The sequence below is a fragment of the Centruroides vittatus genome, unplaced genomic scaffold (genome assembly GCF_030686945.1).
Source record: "Centruroides vittatus isolate TY-2023 unplaced genomic scaffold, ASM3068694v2 contig_799, whole genome shotgun sequence".
Lineage (NCBI taxonomy): Eukaryota > Metazoa > Arthropoda > Arachnida > Scorpiones > Buthidae > Centruroides > Centruroides vittatus.
In genome coordinates, this window is record NW_027122516.1 from 923,075 (window position 1) to 945,766 (window position 22,692).

The 22,692-nt window shown below is 27.7% G+C and overlaps 1 protein-coding gene across 2 annotated transcripts; it reads left to right on the forward strand.

Moving 5' to 3' along the window:
- The first annotated feature begins 126 nt into the window (after positions 1-126).
- Positions 127-22,022, forward strand: LOC136981837 (uncharacterized). 2 transcript variants are annotated; one of them, XM_067278222.1, is made up of 13 exons: positions 127-338; positions 8,137-8,275; positions 8,342-8,413; positions 9,749-9,929; positions 15,788-15,952; positions 16,829-17,008; positions 17,074-17,161; positions 17,247-17,371; positions 17,920-17,978; positions 18,062-18,143; positions 18,257-18,341; positions 18,420-18,492; positions 21,655-22,022. In XM_067278222.1, the coding sequence occupies exons 1-13, from the start codon at positions 162-164 to the stop codon at positions 21,756-21,758; spliced, it is 1,530 nt and encodes a 509-aa protein (XP_067134323.1). In that variant the 5' UTR covers positions 127-161; the 3' UTR covers positions 21,759-22,022. The 2 variants fall into 2 exon arrangements, with proteins under 2 accessions (XP_067134323.1, XP_067134324.1); XM_067278223.1 differs by having other exon boundaries at positions 15,794-15,952.
- Positions 22,023-22,692: the final 670 nt, after the last annotated feature.

Here is a 22,692-nt window from a genome sequence, read left to right on the forward strand (position 1 = left end):
CTTCTTGCGGTACATTATCGACCCAACACTAAACAAGTTAACCAATGAACGAACGGGATACGAAATCAAGATGGCCGTCCACCAGATGGCGTTGTATTTGGAGGTGTAAAGGGCCTAGAAGGCCGGCGTGGATCAGTTGATGCAGGACGTTTGTATCTAGCATGTTGTCCGTATCTATAGCGGATCGCGTACGTTTCAAAGGAAAGAAAGGCGATGTGGTAACGGCACTGCCCGTCACTGTCGAGTTTGCTAAGTTCGTAAGGGGTGATAAAACGTCACGCCTGGCCAACATAGACGAGTGGAGCAAATTAAATTTAGGAGGATTCGATTCGGAACAGGTGAGAGAGTGAGACTTTGCTTACTTTAAAAACTAGTTTTATTGCTAAACGGTAGATTAATTTAACACTAATTCAGCATGGATAATTAATAAATCATACAATTTTCGAATGGAGGGGGACAAATTTCTTAGGGAGGAGTGTATTTTTATTTGTTTTTTTTTTTTTCTTTTGGAACACGTGTTCTATCACTCGTATCGATTTTTTTAAATGTAAGCGAGTAAAACTGGATGCTTGTGTTGTTTAATTTATGTTGTTTTCTCTGTTTAAACACGGGTTTTGAAATTGGAAATTGTTCTTATCGTGTTATTTAAGTCTACACCAGTCGTAGGAATTGGTACGAGTAGATGTACAGTACGTGAAACGTTGCGTAACTATCTTCTCTTGTATGCCACTAGATCGATCTTGGTGTTTTTTGACCCAATTTTAGCTTATTTTGGACTTGTTGAAATCTTTAATAAGTGTGATTGATGAGTGAGAATGTGGAATTTTAATTCAGCATCCTCCCTTCTGTGAAATTGGAATATTCGTTCTAGATTTTTGTATATTGATGATTGATTTCTGGGTAATATATAATTTTTTTTATTATTATTAGTGATTTTTGTAGCGATTCTACTGAATTTTTCTTATTTGTGGCGTAGTTTTGGTTGTCTTATTTAATTAATATTACATGAAAATGAAGATGAAGTTATGGAGGATAAGGTGATGATACTGTAGAGGGTAAAGATGATGATATGAGAAAGAAGAGGATGCTGTGAGAAAGAAGGAGATGTCGTGAGGAAGAAAGTGATACTATGAGGAAGGAGGTGATGATGTTTTATAGGGAAAAGGTGATGATACTTTAGAATATAATGATAATGAGCGATGTAAAATTAGCTCATCTTCATCATTTTTACATCATGCATTTCTATATCAGCTTATTTTCATCATTTTCCTACATCATTAGACTTGTCTTCATTACTTTCTATATCTAAATGAGCCGATCTAAAATCAATTCATCCTCATCATTCTCTGTATCAGCATCACTTGATTAATCCCGTTTTTTTCACATTTCCATCATTTATTTTTAAAAAATTCAAATAAAATCACGTTATTAAATGAAAATTAAACATTTTTGAGATGCTTTGATCCTAAAAATCCTAGAATATTTCAATTAATAATGAATAATTTGTTTTTGATAAATGCTTAAAATTTGTTATCTGACCTTATAAAAGAAATTAAATATGGAATATTTAAATTTTGATATTTTCTGAAAATAATATTATAAAAGATAATAATAATAATAAAAAAAACTGAGTTAATATTTTTTTTATGAAAGTAATTTAAACAAATGCACAAATGACTTTCTTCTATCTTTTTTCCTCTAATAAAAAAATCGTTCTAATTATGTTTCTATACATTAAACAGCGTATAAATTTATGAATTAAATTATCTAAATTTCTTATTAAATTATTATAAATTTATTATTTTTATAAATTAATTTTCAAATAAATTATTGCGATTTTCACTCAATCTTATAACCTGCTGTGCAGAAAAGCCAACCTTCTGTGTAGGAAAGCCAACCTTCAGGAGCACCGAAAAAAAGATCTTTTAATCTATAAATTTATAACTTATATATAAAAATTTTGGTAATTTAATACATAAATTAGATAATTTACCTTAATAATTTATTTAAGATTTATAAAATTGTTGAGATTTTTCCACAATTTCTATATCCACATCTTTCGTAAAAGCCAATCTCCAGGGGAATTGAAAAAAATTCCTTTAACCTCTCAAGAAACTTAAATAAACAAATTATATAATTTAAATTAATAAATTTTTAGACTTATTTATATTATATTTATTAAGAAATTATTTATTAATTAAAGTTTTAAGGGCGTTTATAGCCGCAATAGTGAACTTCTTATTTTTCACATATTCTTGCAGTATAAGAGCAGAATGATGTTTTTCTGTCTGGATACTGACAAATAAATTATTCTGGATGTAGACTGTGCGTCACGCAAAACGTGACATGTTCGTGAGAGACCTGCTTTAACAGAAGATGGGCGTGGGCTTAATTTTTTTGTTATTTTTCTGTTACTGTACAGAATTCGGAAGCAAGATACAATCTTTGACAATCTAAACTTTGTCTGGTATATTTATTAATATTTAAATCCGGTAATAGGAAACAAGACGTAACACGCTTTCCATCATAGAATTTCTGATATTTTAGACTATAATATAACACATTTTTAGCTATCTTGATCGATAATTTCTTCTCCTTTCGTCCTATGCATCTCCAGTTTCTCGTAATTCCTGAATGGTTAGTGAAGATTTACCTTTCAGTAGTAAGAAATAAAGTAGAAGTCGTAACGTGCTATCCAATAAAATATTGGAATATTTTCCTTTTTTTTTATTTCCTAGCAGGATAAAGTAAATAAATGATCATAAATGTAGAAGCACAGCAAATCGAAATGACTTCTACACGTTTACTACAAAAAGTTCGATAAATGCTACGCTGTTAAACGTCTAGAAATGTCTTAATTCTAATTAAAATAATAATAAATACTTAGTTTTTTATTAATATTTTACTTAATTATCAATCTAAAAGTTTAACTTTATATAAATTTTCAAATCCTTACTGCATCTGTTTTTCCTTACTCTATTCTCTAATAGATGAAACTCGATACCAGATATGGAAAGTTTAGGGGCAGGATGCCCTGATTAACTATAAAACCAAGTTATTTCAATTCAGAAATTTCCTCCGGATAGCTGACCGGCATGAATCTTATGCTATGAGGAAAAGTATGATGTACAGGAGTAAGGCACTACTAAAATCGAGAACATATATTTTAAAATGAATCAATTTAAAAAATTCTTATTTTAAGTTTCAGTTTATTCACTTAACAATATTTCTCTGCCTTTTATCATACAGAAAAAGAACAGTAAAAAGTTTTTTACTCTCTTTCTCTTATATATAAGATAGCATCTCTGAAGAGGAAGAAGATGACAAAATTTTATGACGGTTGTAAAATGGTCGTTCACGTTGTCAACAGATGTCTAATTGCAATGTTTAGCCAAACTTTTGTTCTTCTAAGCTCTAATTCTTTAATACATAAACAAATTTTACAGTAAGAGACCATAAAAGAACTCCTAAAAATGTTAATTCATCTAGAACTTTTTAGAAATAAATTTGTTATTTAATGTTATTAAGTATATATTTGTCATAAAACTAACTTCTATATCTATATATTCTGCTTTGTTTGGAGGGAAATTAGTGCTTTATAAGCTTGAAACTTCTAAGAATTTAATGTATTTGATAGGATAACACGCTAGAGAATATGAATTTATTCGAATTGGTTTGTAAATTCTCTCAATATATTTCAGTAGAATCTCTTGAGGAAACAATTTTCCGATATGTATGGAAAATATATTTAATCCCAAGCATGTAGAGAAAGAGGAATATTTTAATACTTTATCGATAAAATAAAACGTTAAAACATAGGTTCTCGGAATTTGACAATTGCTATCGAATGGATGATGCCTAGATACATGTCACACCCCTTTTGCCCTAGAGGAAGACACATTGATACAATCACATAATGGATGTGTCATAGAAGAAAAATCTCGATGACAGTCACACCCATTAAGTATTACTACAAAAACATTTTTATTTATTAATCCGAATCACTAATTGGTTAAAAAAATTCGATAAAAGTAAAACTAAAACTCCACCATTTATCGTACTCTTACTGATAATGAAAACGTATGCATTTTGCCTGATCCAAGTTAAAAAAGAACTTTTTAATAAGTGTTTTAAATATTTCAAGAATTTAATTTGAGATGAAAAATCCTTAAATTTAAGAAATTTTAAATAAAAAAATAAAGTTTTTATTGTTACAATTTACTATATTTCGTCTCTTAAAAGCAGCCACTTGATCAGATCTGATGCTGTGTTAACAAATAGTAAATGACCCATGCTGTTTTTTTCTTATTGAACACTTCTCACTTGGTTAATGGTAGAAAAAAGTAGGAGAGAAATGTTTACATTTAGTGAAAGGTTTAAGGAACAAAGATTGATCTTATACACATACACACTTAATCTATTTTTTCAGTCTTACAACACCGTTTCACTATAATTTACAAGAAAATATTTTATAACCAAGCCTCTTCAGCTTTATAAAGTGGACTTTTTAATGAAGTTTAACGACTGACTAAACGAACAATTTAGATATTTTTATTCATTAAAAATAGACAGATTAATTTCCGTTTAAAAATGATAATTCATTTTAAAATATATATATTTTTTCACGTTATTATTTTACAATTTAAATATCAGTTTCCAAACTTAATCCGGATGTTGATCTCTTCGGCATCACCTTAGGCTAGACAGAACCTATGACAATTTTCAGAATACGAAATGTATCTCTTGACAGTTTCACTTCTTAAATTGTTATCAAACCTTCCTGGATGTGTAACAAATTCAATATTTTCATTCTGACATCTTGGCTATCTCTTTTCGCTCTCCTAGCTTTATCAGTTATAAAAATAGTTTATATTAAATCCATTTTAAAATCCTTCGATCCGTGAGCAAACAAAAAAAAAACTTTATATTTATATATTCAATCAATGAATTAAAGATATATTTTTAAAGTAACTTTTAATCCTTTGTTATTCTTACGAATCTATTAAACGAATCGATCCATCTTTAATTTATATTAAAATATTTGCATTTTTCTATTTTTCGTGAAAATTATATTTTAAATATGTATATATTTGTTTACAGTTTACTTTATAAGGTAATATTTTAATTTCAAAGAAATTCTTCTTAAATTTACATATTTTATGGTTAGTTTGAAATCTATATTTATATACTCTCTGTTATTTTCATAACAGAATGTGTAGGCTATAACATTTCTATGAGCTATATTTAATTATTAAATGACTTTTCTAAAAGTAAAACTTTATCTAACTTAAATTTTCCGATAGTACTTTTACTTTATTATCGATTTTTTTAGAATTAATGTAAGAGTAGAACACAATTCATCATTCTTTGAAAGCCAAATATATATCATCAATACGAACAACAAAGTCTAATGAAACTTCTCGATTACTTCGATAAATTTCATAATGAACAGTTTTTCTAATGATTCGAGTGATTTAAGATGAGAATAATTGAATGGAAAATGTTTATGTGTGATTTTAATTTTAGAAAGATGTGAAACATTATAAAACAAAATACTGCAGAAAAATTATTCAATTAAATGGAACAAATTGAAAATTACGCTACATAATACCTCTTGCTTGTTGCAAAGATTTAACTTTAAACGTGTGAAGATTGACAAGGTAGAATGCTCTGTCAAGTTTCATGTTCTGTAGAGTGATACCATACTGTTTCTCATTATTCTCTCGTATATTTTCGTTTATTGAACTTGATTGAAGGCAAAAAATATAACTCAAATTCTTATATATTTCGAAACATACGTGACTAACCGGAAATTTTTTATTAGAACCTCTAGAGAGCAATAGATGATGTCTATCCACCTCCAGAGATTGACGCCAAATTACATTTCACTTTATATTAATGTCTACTTTAAAATTATTGATTTCTTTTTAAAGAAAAGAATCGCTTTACTTTGTTATTGAAATTTATTTACAGAAAATTTTACTTTCTTAGTATATTTTTCTGTAAATATGGTATCAAATTTTCTTTTAAAAATATGTAATGATTATGTTGTATATAAAGATATAAGAAAGTATTGAAAAATAAAACAGATGGGTTTCTCATATCAGTAGCTAAATATAGCATTATAACCTGTATGTCCAACAAGTAATCCCACAGCATTTTCACATACATCTCTCCTGGTGAGTATAAATGCAATAATTACTAGTATATTGCTTGTAAAAACTGCTTTTATGGCCCTAACTAACAAGAGAAATATGAATTTTATAAAGTTTAACAAGATACTGGAATAAAACTTTTATATTAGATTTTTACTCATTTATTTCTCTCTTAAATTAGATTTTATATGCTTTAATTCTTTTATTAAATCGATATTATTCTTAAAGAATAAGTAATTAATAAGAAAAAGTGAGTTCGGCTTTCCTGCTTTACTCTAACTTTTGTGGGAAAGACGCTTTTACAGGGGAGTTATTAATCCTTTAATATTACTTTTTATGTTATATAGTAATATATATTGTAAATAAACATGGCATTTGTTTATGCAATAAATATTTTTTCTTAAATAAAAAATATACACATTTTTTTAAGGGGGTGCAAGAGCTTGTTTTAAAATTAAAGGGGTTGCTGACCACTAAAAAGGTTAAGAACCACTGCTTTAAATATTCGATTTTAATATTAATTTTTTTCATATTGGGAAATATTTTATTTAATAATATTGAGAATTTTTTAAATAAATATATTTAAATTATTTGTGAATATTTTTAAAACATTTCGTGAATTTTATTGTCCTCTTTATATGCATATACGTTTGTTTGTCTTATGAAATTTCTTAAAATGCTTGTACATATGTGAAATTATATTATTGATATTAAAATTTATTAAAATTCTAATTCACGTAACAAATACAGAATGGTATCAACCTGAATAATATTAAGAGTTTAGTTTTCTTTGTGTATTTACTAAAGAAAAAGTTTCAAATTCAATAAAACTTCTACAGGTTGAAGTAGTTATCATATATAACGATGCCATAACAACAAGCTCATAACGTTATCTCTAAAACTCTTTGATACATTTCTCTCATCTCAACTCATGTATTTTTCGATAAGGCTCTTTGCCCTTAAGCTGCTACTATAGAATCAATAGGCTGAGTCGCCACTCGGTTCATTAAAGTAAGCAAAAGAGCATCAGGTGAAACACTAAGGCACTTAAAAAAAAGTCGTTACAGCAGCCGTTTCGAGCAGAAAAACGGTCAAACTTTTTACTTTTAAACTAATTCAGCTTAAAGAATAAAAATGTATCTGTATTATTAATACAAATTAATTATTAAAGACGAATTAAGGTAAAAATTTTAGTAGTAGTAGTAGAGGTTACATGTTCTCTTATAGGGGAAAAAAGAGAGATCCGTTCCTTATTATTAAAGACTGCGGCTTTTCTACGGAAGATCCTATCCATCGTGGACACACAATGACGTCATATCACACATTTACTAAGTTTTCCAGCAGTCTAAGCGATCAATACTTGTCCAAGCTGTATTTGGGTCGATATAACTTGCTAACGTTAACGTAAACAGTACAGAGAAAAATCACATGATCGGAAATATTTTAATTGTCGACATTCCTGAGAAGACATCATTAAGAATTTCATCATAATTTAAGCATAAAGAGAAAAATTAACACGATTTTTCTTTGTTATAAAATTAAATTAAGTCAGTTAATAAAGTATAAAATACTCGTAGATTTAAATGTAAAAATTTTAAATTTTTCCCCTACAATTTTTCACAATTTACAGCTTTATAAGACCTTAAAATGTATTAAATTTACACAGAAAATAATAAGTTTTTTTTTAATATATTCAGATTTAGATATAATTTCACTGTTCAGGAAATCAATGAGTATACAAGTACATGTTGAATAAATGCTTTCATTATTTATTCAACTTTATACTTCTATAGAAATCGAATTTAGGTAACAAAATTACACGCAACATTCGAAAAAATATACATAAATATGAAAAAAAAGAAGAGAAAAATTGAATTGAAACACGTGATGTGCTGCGGATAATTAACCATATTTACATTTATTCAATATTAAATTACCGTTATTCGGTGATAAAATTGAATATTATTTTATTCACTTGCAGATAGCATCACCGAGTGATCTACTACACGCTGTAGTTGCCCTTTATGATACGTGTCTACCCGACTTAACAGCTCAAGTTTTATATAGAACTGTTTGCGTAGAAGGATCTAAAACACTGTTTCTCCTAAGAGATACTTCAGGTAAGAGTCGAAAAACCCGTTTATAACGAATTCTTTTATCTTTTAATAACGAATAACTTTCTTTAGAAATTCTGAAAGAATGGGAAAACCAAATAATCAGCAGCCCAAGTTCTCGTTCCAGAGAAGATTCTTTAGGAGGTAAGATCACTTTTATTCACCTTTCTATACGTTTAGTAAACGGAATATTCTAAATTTAAACGATGGTAGCGATCAGAAATGACCCCATCCCTCAATATTTATACACTTTTCGACTCGTATGACCTTCAAACGTTTAGAAATACAGACAAATTTGGAGGATTTTTCTGTTACTGTGCTTAGGGGCACGATTCTGTTTACCCTGTTTGAAGCTTAATAAATTCTGTGCCTTTTGTCGAAATCTTTTGAAATTTTGCAAGAAGACTTCAGTATTAGGGTGGTTAACCGTGTTAAATTTTGGTGTTTAAAGGTCAACGGGTTGGGGAGATAGAGTCGTGTGTCGTATCTAGAGTAGGTAGAACCTAATGAAGGTTTCATTCGTCATTATCATTTAAAATTTATTTATAAAACTCATCCCTATCTGTAAAATTTATCAGAAATGAACAAATTTTAAAGATAATTTTTAAATTAATAAAAATAATGGCACATTATTTGTTGCATGAGAAGAATCATAAAACATTTAACAACGTTATACTATTAATACATAATAAAGTGGGCGTGGTATGTTGTTATATTACGCCTACTTTTCTTTCCAAACCAATCATCGTTAAGATAGCTAATTATTTTTTAAAAATTTAAACACTGTTCTGCAAACATTACACAGAAGACGATAAATGTTTATCGTACGTAAAATTTGAACTGAAAACTTTAAGAATTTTTACCCAATAATTTCAAATTTTATTTTAGTATAGTTAAACATCGATTCAGCGCCTTCTAAAATTGGCGCTAAACCGGGTTTGGCGCTAAACTGAAGTATCTCCGTCTAACGAATGATGAGCGGACGGACAGCAAGACGGACGACAGTAGGCCCGGAAATATTAATTTTATTAAAACATATTATAATATTTACTTTAAATTAATATACGATTATATTTTTTACTTAAAACATTCAATTTTTAAAGCTTATTAAGTGATTTAAAATTTAAAAATTGAGTGTTAAAAATGTAAATAAATAAAATTCTCTTAACTGTGCTTTCTTTTATTCAGAGCTTATGTTTATTTATGAATGATTTAAATAGAAAATTTACGAGGAAATACATTTAAAAGCGTATAAAAAAATAAATAAATTTAAGGAAATAATATTCTTAAATTTATGTTTAAATTTTTATTTTTGCATGTTTCTTAACGGAGGAAAGCAATTTCATAAACTTTTAATGCTTTCATCTTAAATTATAACTTAACAATGGCTTTGTATCGAGTGTATACGTAACGTATGTCGAATAAATTAATGTTGTAGCATTTAATTAATGTTCTAAAAGGCTAATTTAAATATTTTAGAGATTAATAACAATCCCTTAACCGGAAACGATAACAGAAAAAGTGTCAACAGTATCGTGACCACCACTCAAGATCATGATAGATCCGCAGCATCCACTCCGAAATATCATTCTGGAGACGATGATTATAGCAGCACTACAATATCTCCTGTTCAAGACGAATGGCGCCCTTGGTCCTCCAGGTAAATTCGTTTATTTCCCCCCTAAATTTTCGTATTTTGTACTTGTAAATTGATTTCACATCCTTAAGTATAAATATATATATGACCTTGACAGAATACTATCGATTTAATAAGTAAAAATAAAAGAAATTTCTGTATTTTTTTTAATGATAAAGATTATTTTATTTAAATAAATAAATTCTCATTTTTTAGGGCATAATATTATGTACAAATTTTATCGTAATATATAAGTAAATACTCGTCTTCCTGCTTTCCTGGCTGTTTTATATAACAGAAAGTATGGCGATCGGTCAAAAAGTAACCCTCCACATTTATAGATTTTTGGACCGAGAGGACCTTGAAACGTCCAGAAATGCAAACAAATTTGAGGAATTTTTCTGTATGTATAAAGGTTAATGTGTGCAGGTGACACAATTTTGTTCACCCTCTTTGAAGCTTAATAACTCCTGTGTCATTGGTCGAAAATTTCTGAAATTTTGCAGGGAGATTTTTGTATTAGGGATATTGGTGCTACTAAATTTTGGTGGTTAAAGGTCAAAGGGGTGGGGAGATAGAAGGGGGATACATGCCTCGCATCTCGAGTAGGGTCGGACTTAATGACGATTTACTTATCACAACGTATGAAGCCATACACAACTTTTTTTTGGCCTGGAAAGTTGAGCAAATCTTTGCTAGAGTTTTTTTTTATAGAAATGGTAATGAGTTTATAGAATAAATTCTAATACAAAGAAAAAAAAATTAAGAAGTAAATTAAACATAAACTAAAATTAGCAAGCAATTTACCGTCTATTTTTATCATTAATAGTAGCAATTATCTTGTTGAATGAATGAGAGAAAATCAAAAATGATTTACGTTCTGTTACTAAATCATTTTAATTATTAAAAAATTGCCTTTAAGAGCTTGAACAGAATGTCGGAATCTATTTTTATCTTCAATTTTTTAGCCATTTAGTAAGCTTATAAATCGCCTAATTATTAGCGATGTGTTCATTAATGAGTTGAAATATACGATCGCATCATTAAGCAAATTTTAAAAATTAACGATAATATTAAGTAAAAAAAAATGTAATTAATTATATTAAATATATTTTTTTACTTATATAAATAATGAAAATTGTAAAATATAAATATATTTTATTCGGCATTTGTACAGAGATCCTTTATCAGATGAAAAATTATAGAGGAATATGAGAACAAGTTGGAAACGTTTGCTGTTTTCTTAAAATAAATTATCTTTTATTTTTATTATTATTTGCCTTTAAAAAAATCACTAAATTTCAAAATTTTTAAGCTTCTGAAAGCTCTTGGAATCAAATTTCTTGGAGTAAAATATTATTCGAAACTGCATTTCATCTCTCCAACATCCGATGTGTTTTCTTGACTATCAATGAGAATTTTCTATAAATTTCGATTAAAAAATTGAATTAATTTTTAAAAAATAACAATCATTTATACAAGATAACAGTAATATTTAAAATATTAAATAAGAATAAATATATTTTTATATATTCAAAGACGAAATTCTAGTACCACTAAGACTTGTTTACGTATTTTTGGAGTAGGCGTAAGATAAAGCATAAAGTCTGAAATTAAACATTCCACAGATATTTATGTAGCAACTGTTACAAAATTCGTAACGTTAGTTGTAATTATAACCCATTTTCACAGAATCTGGAACAAATCCAAGAGAGAGAAACGTGTATGAACATACCTCCTAAAGCATCTCTCGAGAGTCTCTCTTCTCCCAGATGCGAGTCTCCTGTACATAGTTACGTAGCGTAACACGTGACGTTTAGCAGACAAGTTACGTGATTCGCTACTTAACTTGTGAACGAGTTACTAGACGAATCGAACCACGTCAACCTCTTCCCAAAATGAGAATCCGAGCTCCCTATTGGCTCTCTTCTCCTTCTATCATTTTCGATTTCGCTCAGTAAATGTAAATGCTCTTCTCAATTTATGACACGTTGTTTGCTATTGGTCGAGGCTCGTGAGGATCTTATGAAGCATTTTACGTCATAAATTCACCAACCTGATTCAAAATTAAGTCTTTGTACTGCCCATATCGTTACAAATTGTCTTATTAACTTATTTATTTTGTTTACAGGTTGTGGAGAATATTTTTATGTTTTTTCACTCTTCTACAGTAGAAAAAACCTCTCGTGATGCTTCTCATAAGCCTGCTTTTTCTTCCTTTTTCCCTAGAAAATATTTGATGTCTATGATATGATTGCTCGCTGTTCTATTTATCATGCTTTTACAAGCAGTATCTTGTAACAATAGGAACACAAAAATCTTTCTAAATCCAAGGATTGAAACATAAACCATGCATTGCTTCTAATGTTGTTGTTTGATGGTTTGGTCCATTTATAGATATTGCTAGAGGTGCAATATTTCATTTTATTATCCGATAAACGTCATCTTCTTCATACCAGAAAACGAGATAAATGTGTTCAAGTACGTACAACATCGCAATTTTATTTTTATCTATGCCTACAACACTGCAAATTTATTATCACATATACTAGGGAATTTTCTATCCCAGCAAAATTCTACAAATAAAACAAAAACATATTTATCCATTCACAAAAAGACAAATGGGACAACTTTTAGCCATTCATAAACGGCTCCGGATCCATTTTCTTTTAGCTAAAAATAGAATATTTTAAGGACTATTTTTATTCAATTTTTTAAAAAAATATACTGAAATGACCCCCTGAAATTTTTACATTTTTGGACTCGGGTGTCTTGAAAACTCCAAGAAATGCCAAAAAAATTAGGGACTTTTTCAGTTTATATGGATGCTAGTGTGTGTGGGGGGACAGGATTTTTTTTATCTAATTTGAAGCTTAATAACTTTTGTTCCTTTTGTCGAAAATTTTTGAAATTTTGCAGGAAAATCGAGCTATACGTTCGGGAGAAATAACCCTCATCCCCGCAATATCTCCCGACCCAATCTGAAGACTTAATGGTAATGGTAGCAATTATTAGGGATGAAAACAAATAAAGAATGCCTGTAAAGTCCAGTAATAACGTTACCAGCTTTTTTACTTGTTACTAAGATTAATAATTTAATTTTTACGTAAGCAGAAAAGATACGAACGAGTTTTCACATCGCGTAATTAATGCAATTTCCTTTCAGCTTGACCAATTGATTTTTTTATCTGCAAGAACGGCGCTCGAAAAAATAAAAAATAAAAAATTAAATTAACTAATGCATAAAATGCGAGAAGAAAGCAATTATCGAACCCGTAAATTCTGTCTTTCAATACTTTTAACTCGCCCTTAAAAACAAGGAAACAATTACTAGAATGTGAAGATAAAACTTTTCGATTAATTACATGTAAAAATACGAATGTCTTTGTTTAGATTCTACTTTAACAAAGAATATGAAATAAGAAAAGAATTTTTTAATTAAATTTCTAATATTATTATTATTAGAGAAAATGATAAATTTATTTTTTATTAAACTGAATCGGAATTAATTAAAAGTTTCTCCACTCGTTTTAAGATGTGACCCGAGGAATTGAGTGATAAATGTTTATCTTTTCAAGCAATTAATTTTTAAAATTTAAACATATTTTTTTCTTCTATAAAACCTCGAAAACGTAATAAACAACTTCTACGACTGTTTACTGCTTTAAATTTTAATGATTTTTTCTTCATTTTTACTCGAATCGCAAGCAAATTTTAAGCTGAATTTATTGCTTCAGTTTATTAAACCAGTCAAAATAAATTATTAAAATTATTCTGAATTTAGAAGCATCTTTCAATTTTGATCTTTATGACTCTCATTCTACTTTATTTTAAATGGAAAATGGATTTATATTCAAATTAAATGTTGTCGCTGATCAATATCTAGTTATAAGAGTTGATTTAAACTCAATTTTCTCACAGCTTGATACATAATCGATCAAATATTTGCATAAGAAGAATATCTGTGATCTTTTACATTACTTCGAATTAATTTTCTGGTTAGCAATTGATAGCATCTTTCTTTAAGGATTCCTCTAATCGTGAATAAAAATAGAAATGTATGTATATATTTTTAAATCGAGTAGTGTTTCGTCAAGAAAACTTTCTTATCTGATTACTGCATCACCTCGAGCTCTCTCTTGTTTTGATTTGTTATTACAATAGGTAAGAATTATATGTCTTCATTTGTTATTGAAGCAAATAAAACTGTATATTCTTCTCCATTCGCATCTTTATCCGCATCTTTCTCCTTCCTCATCCTTATCTCCATCCGCATCTTTATCCGCAGATGAAGATGCGGATGACGATGAGGAAGGAGAAAGATATGGATGATAATTCATAAAAGAAAATGCAGATACACACTTGGAAAGAGAGGAATGCGGATGAGAATGTAAAGAAAGAAAAAAATATGGATGCGGAAGAAGAGAGATGCAGCTGGAGGAAGGATGCGGACGAGGAGGTGGGAGACAAGATAGAAAAACTTACTTCTTATTTTAAAACATTTTTATATTAAAATATTAAAATAACTCAAAATTATTTAAAAATATCCTAATTTGAATGCTTTCCCACTTACAGAAAAAATCATTTTTCCATAATCAAAATCTGCATCAGCATAAATTTCGCTTCACTTTTCTATAACAATATATATATATTATTTTTTAATAAAAGTTTCAGTTTCTGTTGTTTTAAATTAATATATTTAAAAGTTTTTTTTTAACCTGAATTTTTAATAATTTTAAATTTATAATTTCATTAAAAAACTTTTATAAATATAATATATTGATTTTTTATTAAAGTATTTAAGAGTCCAGACCATTCTTGATTTGATTTATTGCTAAAGTTTGGTATATTTTTAGCTTGATTTATCGTCGAAGAATTTTATACTGGTTTTAAGAAATAGTTCTATTTTGTTACTAAAATCTTAAAAAATTTTTTCAATTTGTTATCAAATACATCATTTTTCTTTCTAACTTTTGAATTTTTATTTCTAACAAGAATCTAATTTCTATGTCTTTATATAGAATTTTATTGAAAAAAAAATTTTTTTTTTACTTTCATTTTAATTTTTTCATATAATTCAGACTTTTATATTGCTTCTGTTTTATAAAATGTAATTTTATTAAGTATAAAAAGTATTTGGAGATGATAATCGAGCTAAACTTAAGTAAAAAGTTCCTATGAACATAGGCAGTTTACTGTGAAATGTGAAAAATAAAAAAAAATTATAGTCGTCTGAACGACGATTGGTGAAATTCAAAATGACGTTGTAACTTTGACTACGTCTTTACAGGATTTAGCCAATCCTCTTTACAGTTTTTTTAAAAATATTTTCAATCATTTTATCATTCATATTTAGCACAGAACCGTCTATTTATTAATTATTTCTAAATTTTATTTTGTAATTTACTATTTTTTTCTGTGTTTTTTATATATCCTTTTCGAGTTATCGCGCATTTTTTCATTAATTGTTAATTATACACCAAAAGGCAAATTTAATTAATTTAAAACATCGTTATTTTTAAAAAAATTTAAAATTTTATTAAAAAACAAGAAAAATGTGTATTGCCAAAAGGAGATAATTATTATAAAAATATTTAAATCATTAAAATAAATAAATTTAACTTAACTTAAATTTAAAATAAGTATTTTATCATCCAAGTAAATAAGTCCAAGTTTGCTTTTATAAATTTTACTCATTAAAAAGCATTTTTATTTATCATTAATACTCGCATTTCAAGACAATTTTTAGCGATAAGGAAGATAAGAAGAAGCTGAGATGCTAACATATTGTAGATTAAAAAATATAAATGCTAATTAGTTTTCCTTTAATTTATCTAATTATTATTATTTTTATAATTTCTTCACTTAATTTAATCGGTTAGGAACAGAAGAAGCGGAGAAGCGACTCCAGAGAGAAATGTCTTCCTGAATAAAAATATCCCAATCACCGCTCCACTCAGTGATAATGGTAAAACGGACGGATATTCCCATGCAGAATCGCCTTTTTCTGATATTTTTAGCGATTCTGTCGATTCCGAATCAGAAAGGTAAATTCTTTTTCGGTCAATAAACCTTTTATATTGTATCGTTTCCCATTTATCGCGCGTATACTTTATTTATTTATTTATTTTCTGTCGAAGATGCTGAAGTATGCTCCTGATGCTCCCGATGCTGGAGTATCAGTAAAGGAAATGTGGATAATCAAGTTATCAATTTGTTATTTGCCATGAATCTTATAATCTTATCAATAATCTTATATTATTTATAAACTTGAAAAGCTATTTATTCCCTCATTATTCTGCTAGTTGTGCATGCACCTTTCCTTCCTACAATCATTATAATGCTTCTCTATAAACTTCTGTGTTTTGAAATTCTTTAAAATGTTACATTTGAAAAATCAAAGTGTAGTTCTTTCACGTTTTTTTGTAAATAAAATTGCACTTCAAACAATTTTATTTTCTTTACCTGAAGCGAAAATTCTCGACTTATTGTCTCTACTTTTTATTTATTCCATTGTTTTCTAAGCTATAAATTCTAATATTATTTCCGAAAATATCGCACGATTGTTTATATAAATCATTAAATTAATTTAATATTTATGTAGATATTAATTTATTAGTCTTTCTTATTCAGGTTTTAGCAATTATACTTTAAATAATAATAATTTGGGGGGGCTTCACGTATACGTATCTTTATATAATGATAAGTTAGATATTTATTAATTATTTGAGCTGAAAGTATGGAATATTAAATGTTTATTATCATCCTACAATATGCTAATCTTTAATTAAAATATATAGAATGATGTAGGAGTATTTAATTCTTATATAAACCTGCTAACTTAACTTAACATATAATTAAATGTGTGTTTAATATTTCTACATTTATAATTAATTATTGAATTTTGTAATATTTAATTTTAGCGAAATGGAAGAGGAAGATGATCACGATGATTTTTCCAGAGGATTAGAAACATTCCTTAGATCTGTAGCATCCAGGAGAAAGGAATCAAGAATCGCTCAAGAAACGTACTGTCTGTTGCCTTCTCACGTAGGAATCGAACATAAATTAATTGCTTCAGCTACTTTCCATAAAAATTATAAGTAAGCTATCTTCTCTATTAACTATTCAAATATATAAATAATTAATTTCTACAAAATTTCTGTAGGATTCCAGGAGTTAAAGTCGTTCATTTATCATTGTTGACCGTCCGAAAGCGTTATAGAAAGTGTGGTATAGGAAAGTATTTTCTTAAGGTAAAGATATATTCATTGTGATGGTAATATAGAAGATATATTGCTCCATAAATTGGTAATTATATACGCAATTTATACTTTTTAGAGATTGAAAAATCCATCTCAGGTTGGACCATACGATGCTTTAGTAGTTCATGCAAAAAATTCTTCACAGAATTTCTTCAGAAAGAATGGTTTCACGGACGATGTCATACTGTGTAGTAGATTTGGGTAACGATGTTTATAATTAATTGTAATAATAAAATTTACATATATATTTATGTTATTCTATATACTGGATGAACTGATAACTATTTTAAATGTAAATAATATCAGAATAGAATATTATATTAGAAAAATCGTATAAAAATAGATGATAAACGATCTTCCGCAATCTATCATATGTTACAAATTTACATAGAATTGGGCGGAGACAGGCATACTTCAATCCACTTTTATTGCAAAAATAGACAAATAAAGAGATATTTCCGCCTACTTTTATTTCAGACGTATACGTAAAGACATGTAGTACCACCCACTTTTACTTCTTCAACCAATAACAATCAAAATTAATAGATTTCCTGCTAAACGTCATTGAAAATTTTTAATGCGTATTATCTGCTACATTTAACGAAAGACCACATGTATAAAATATTTTTTTTTTTAATTTAAGTTTGTTTTTTTTTTTAATTTTCAAAATTGAATTGTGTTTATTAATATCTTTCTCCCATTTCAAATTAGGGCATATAAAAAATATTACGTTTCTTTCGTGTTAACAGTGATCTAGAAGAGAGAAGAGAAAACACTACTGTTTTATGTTATCTTCCACCATTTGATGGTAAAATATATTATTCATTTTAAACTATATCTTTAGTTGATTAAATTTTATCAGAAATTTGAAGCTTTTTTGATATAAAACAGGGCATTATCCTCCTCTTCCCGGTGTTCACGACTGGGATAAACCCGAATCTTTAACTGCTATGCAAGACGAAATTGAAAAATGGTAAGATTAAGAATATGGTAAGATTACAGATTTTTCTGTAAAATATATTTTAAATTTAAACGCATTTTAAAGCAATTATACTGTTAAATTTTCTAAAATTTTTTGTATTGAAGGAGACAGAAGAGTTTAGAGTCTTATCAGGCCCAATTTACGTGTTTAACTCGATTGCAAAGGGAAGTGTTTAGACTCCATAATTTGGTAATTATTGTCAAAATAATTATTTAAAAAATGAATAAAATAATAATTATTCTTAAATTTTAAATAACTTTTTTACAGTTAAGAAGACAAGAAGCGACTATTACTTTTCTGAAAAAAGAGAATTATATATTACAAGCAAGATTATCAAGAGGTGAATTTTTAAGGCAGAATTCTTCTTGATAATTTATTTTAAACTTGCATTTAATTATAGATTTTTCGATTAAAGTATCTATAAACTTTTTATTAAGTAGGACAAACCGATATTTTCCTATTACACACACAAAAATTGTCATTCGATATCTCTGTGCTCAGTTGATTGCAGGAGAAAATTGTTAACGAAAACTATATTCTTATCAGGATAATTCAGTTGGCTTAAATGAGCTTGATAATGCTAACCAGAAATCATTTATAATATATAACACTCATAATAACCAGCGTTAAATTTCTGTAATGGAGGAAGAGAATATTCTAATTTTATATTGAAAAATTTAATTATTTTCTAAGCTTTTAGAGAAGTAATTATGAATATTTTATATTAATTTTAAAAATGATTTAATTATATTTGAATATAAACGGAATCGTTACTCGAGAACATTTTTATTTAGCGTTGATTTTAAATTATCATGCATTTAACACAAACCATTATTTTTTAATTAAGATATAAGTTAGGACCTCGAGCTTTACTCCATCCTAAAAAAGAAGTGCATTGTTCATTATTACTTGATGATGAAGAAGAAGGCCTTCTTATATGTTATAGATTAGAGACACAAGTCTAAATCATACCCTAATTAAATAGTCCTATTTATCAGTTTAGACTAGAAAATTAAGCTATTTCGATCTCAAAAGTTTACTTTTGAGATCGAAATAGCTTAAAACGTAATTATTAAGACAAAATTAAAAATAATTCTTATGTATATAAATCGATCTTCTGACAAATTAATGATTAAATACTAGTTTTAAATAGTTTTAAAAGAATTTATAAACTTGTTTACTTATTAATTTGTCAGATGATCGATTTTCGAATTTGTTTAATAGTTTTTAAACAAAAATTATCGAAGATTGGCCGAAAATAACTTTGCTAAATAAACTAACCAATCGGCGTTAAGATAATAGTACTATCAACCAATCCTGATTAAAATTATTCTCTTTTAGACTTTCACTTACATATTTCGCAGAGGACCGTCTATATGCAGAAATATTCAGTTTTCCTGCATTTAGTAATGCCTCATCCAATATTTTTAGAATCTGTATTCTTACATACAGTATTTAACTTGTGATACGATATAACTTTTGAATATTTATTATATATTCTATAAAAACCACAGTTAATACACACATTTACAAATAACTTATAAAGATGTTTTGAAAAAAAAAAAAAAAGAAATTGATAATATCAAAATCTAGTCATTAATATATTGAAATTATATACAGCAAAATTTAAAATGGATTATTATTTTTAATTAATTTATAATTTTTCTTTAATTACATTAAGTACAAAGTAAATCCATTAAAAGTTTTCATTGTTTTAATGTAAATTTAAATTGATTGTATACGAAGAATAATTTGCGTCGAGTGAATTATAATTAGTGTACTTCATTTGAAATTACTTTAAAATAGTGTAAATTACTTCTTGAATGACCATAATGATTAATGCCTTAAATATTTCAAACAGATCTTAAACAAATTACAACTGTCTTCTACTTGTCTTTTAAATGTTACGTGACACAACTTTCTATAGAAAACTGAAGAATAGAAATTGGTATTTTTTTTTTTTACTTTCTTCCCCTTCTATTTTCGAACAGATTTAGTGATGTAACTCTGATATTTTTTTCGTATTATTGAATGGTTCCAGTGCTGTCTCTTGAGAAACCGAAAATTCTCTTGAGAGAAAGGAATCTCAGATAGTAAAGATAAATACCAATCCGTGTCCCTTCAAGTAATATCGACTTTGTCAAGTTTACTTTTTCTATCAATAGTTACTGAAGACTTTAAACAATGATTCGTTTAGTTACACTCCACAATGCAGTTCAGATGCGCCTTATATAGGCTCACCTCAACTACATTGAGGAATGTAACTAAACGAATCATTGTTTAAAGTCTTCAGTAACTACATTGCGCCTTACAGGCTCACCTCAACTACATTGCGCCTTATCCATCATGTTATCCTATCTAAGTTAATGAGTTTATCGTGTGATTCTGTTTAATCAAACAAACTAATTTCGTTAGAAAGAAAAATAAATTACAATTTATGTAATTGAGAACGACCTCATCATCAATTTTATATAATGATGCAGACTATGAGCATCTCTCCTCTTCGTTATCTTTATTAAACTCATTATTACTTGCTTATTTTTTAATTTAAAATAAAAAAAAATTGTATAACTTCGTTATTATCTTTAAAGTATTTTTTATTTTTAAAAAACAATTTTTTATTGTTAATTTTGTAAAAATCTTATTACTATTTTCCCCCCTTTTTATCTGTGTTATTTATAAAAGCACGCGATATACTCTTTAATATTATAAAGAAGAGTTTGTAGAATGCAACATGGTGACTACTAATGAGTAGAATTGATACAGATAAAAAGCATTCTTTTCATTAGTGATAGTGCTTCCTAAGTAGATATCATTAACGTTCAATCTTCTTTGATTAAAGCCTAAGTTCTTCTTGAAAGTTTTTTCATTTATTTGAAAAAATAGAAAAAAATTAATAAAACGTGCCGCATTAATACCTTCTCTATTAAAATTGTGGTCAGTTTTTTAAGTAAATATTTCCACAATTATTTTGGTATTTATACTTTAAAAAAATACAATATTTTCCCCTGAAAATTGACCTGATTTCGGTAGAAAAATTCATTATAATAAAATATATGCTCTCCACTTCAAATTAGTATTGGTTTGCCCCTGTGCACCATACTTTTCCTGTTAACAAGAGAGTTATACCTGTCACCTATCTAATTCCTTTCAAGAGAAATTTTTTAATTGGAATAACGTAACTTCCGGTTTGAACCGGAAGTTACGTTATAGTTACTCGAGGCTTCCTGCTTCAAGCTTTCTGCTTGTATATCTGGTCTCGAATTTCATCTATCTAACTCCGTTCTCAATATTAAAGAAAGACAGTGGGAATTTATAGGTCTACAGTGTTTTTCAAATTTCAGCCCAAAATGCATATTATCACACAACCTCACAGTATGGTGTATAATACGTAATTTGTTACGCAGTCTTAATGTACATCTGTACACTAAAGAAACACACTCTTTAAGCATTATAAACATTAAATATAATTTTTAATTAATTAATTATTTTTTTATTTCAGTAGAACGAAAATCAGCCCAAACTCTGATAGAAGCATTAGAGAAAGAAGCGGCGGATTTTGAACGTCTCTGCACTCTAAAATTAGAAAATTTGGAAACAACTTGATAACCATCGACATCACTTCAAATTAAAAGAAAAAAAATACCAAAAAAAATTAATGTACATCCTCTTTCTTGATTGAATTTGGCGAATCGATCGGCCGGAAGTAAAACAAAAAACACTAGAAGAATTGTTCGTCAAATACTTCCGCCTCATTTGGGGGGGGAAGATTCTCCAATTCTAAATACGAAAAATCAAATTTAAACGATCACATGACCAATCTAGGTCTCCCTATTATGTAGTCTGTGTGTGACGTTATCACGCTTTTGAAACGTCATCAATTTATTTTAAATTTAAACTGTATTTTAAAACATCTTAAATAATATATATATATAAATATATATTTTTTGGTTCGGTAATAATATTTAATTTTCTTAATAATTTTTTGTTATAAATTTTAATTGTTTTCGTTACGCACATTTCTTTGGTGTGTACTTTTTAATGTACAATGCCATATTAATGAACAAAAAAAAAACATGTAAATTTAAAAATATATATATGTATATATATATAAATATAAATATTAATTTCTTCAATAAAAGTGTGTTAATTTTTCCCCGTAAATAATTTATAAATTCAAAATATCAATTTATATTCAGTTATGCACGCGATCTCCAGCAGATGGCGTTAAAAATTTAATGTATTTTCTATGGGGAGACCGTTTTTTTTCAAAAATTCTCGAAAACGGGAAGCAGATAGGACCAAACAATTTTTTGCATTAGAATTCTATTTAATTCTTCTATTAACGTACGGTTCGGAATTTTGAAATTCGAATTTATTAATTTACTACGAATTTTTGAAGTCGTAGAAAATTTCTCATAGAAAAAGTATTAAATTTTAAACGCCATCTGCTGGGAATTGCGTGCATAACTAAAGAGGTTACAATCCGCCATCGGTTTTAAATTTTAAAACAATTTTAAACAAGTTTGCAATTTAACAT

Coding starts and splice junctions, on each gene's coding strand:
- LOC136981837 (XM_067278222.1), top strand. CDS start 162: ATGTTGTCCGTATCTATAGCGGATCGCGTACGTTTCAAAGGAAAGAAA. Junction 8,276..8,341: donor TCTCCTAAGAGATACTTCAG/GTAAGAGTCGAA, acceptor AACTTTCTTTAG/AAATTCTGAAAGAATGGGAA. Junction 17,372..17,919: donor ATACTGTGTAGTAGATTTGG/GTAACGATGTTT, acceptor TCGTGTTAACAG/TGATCTAGAAGAGAGAAGAG.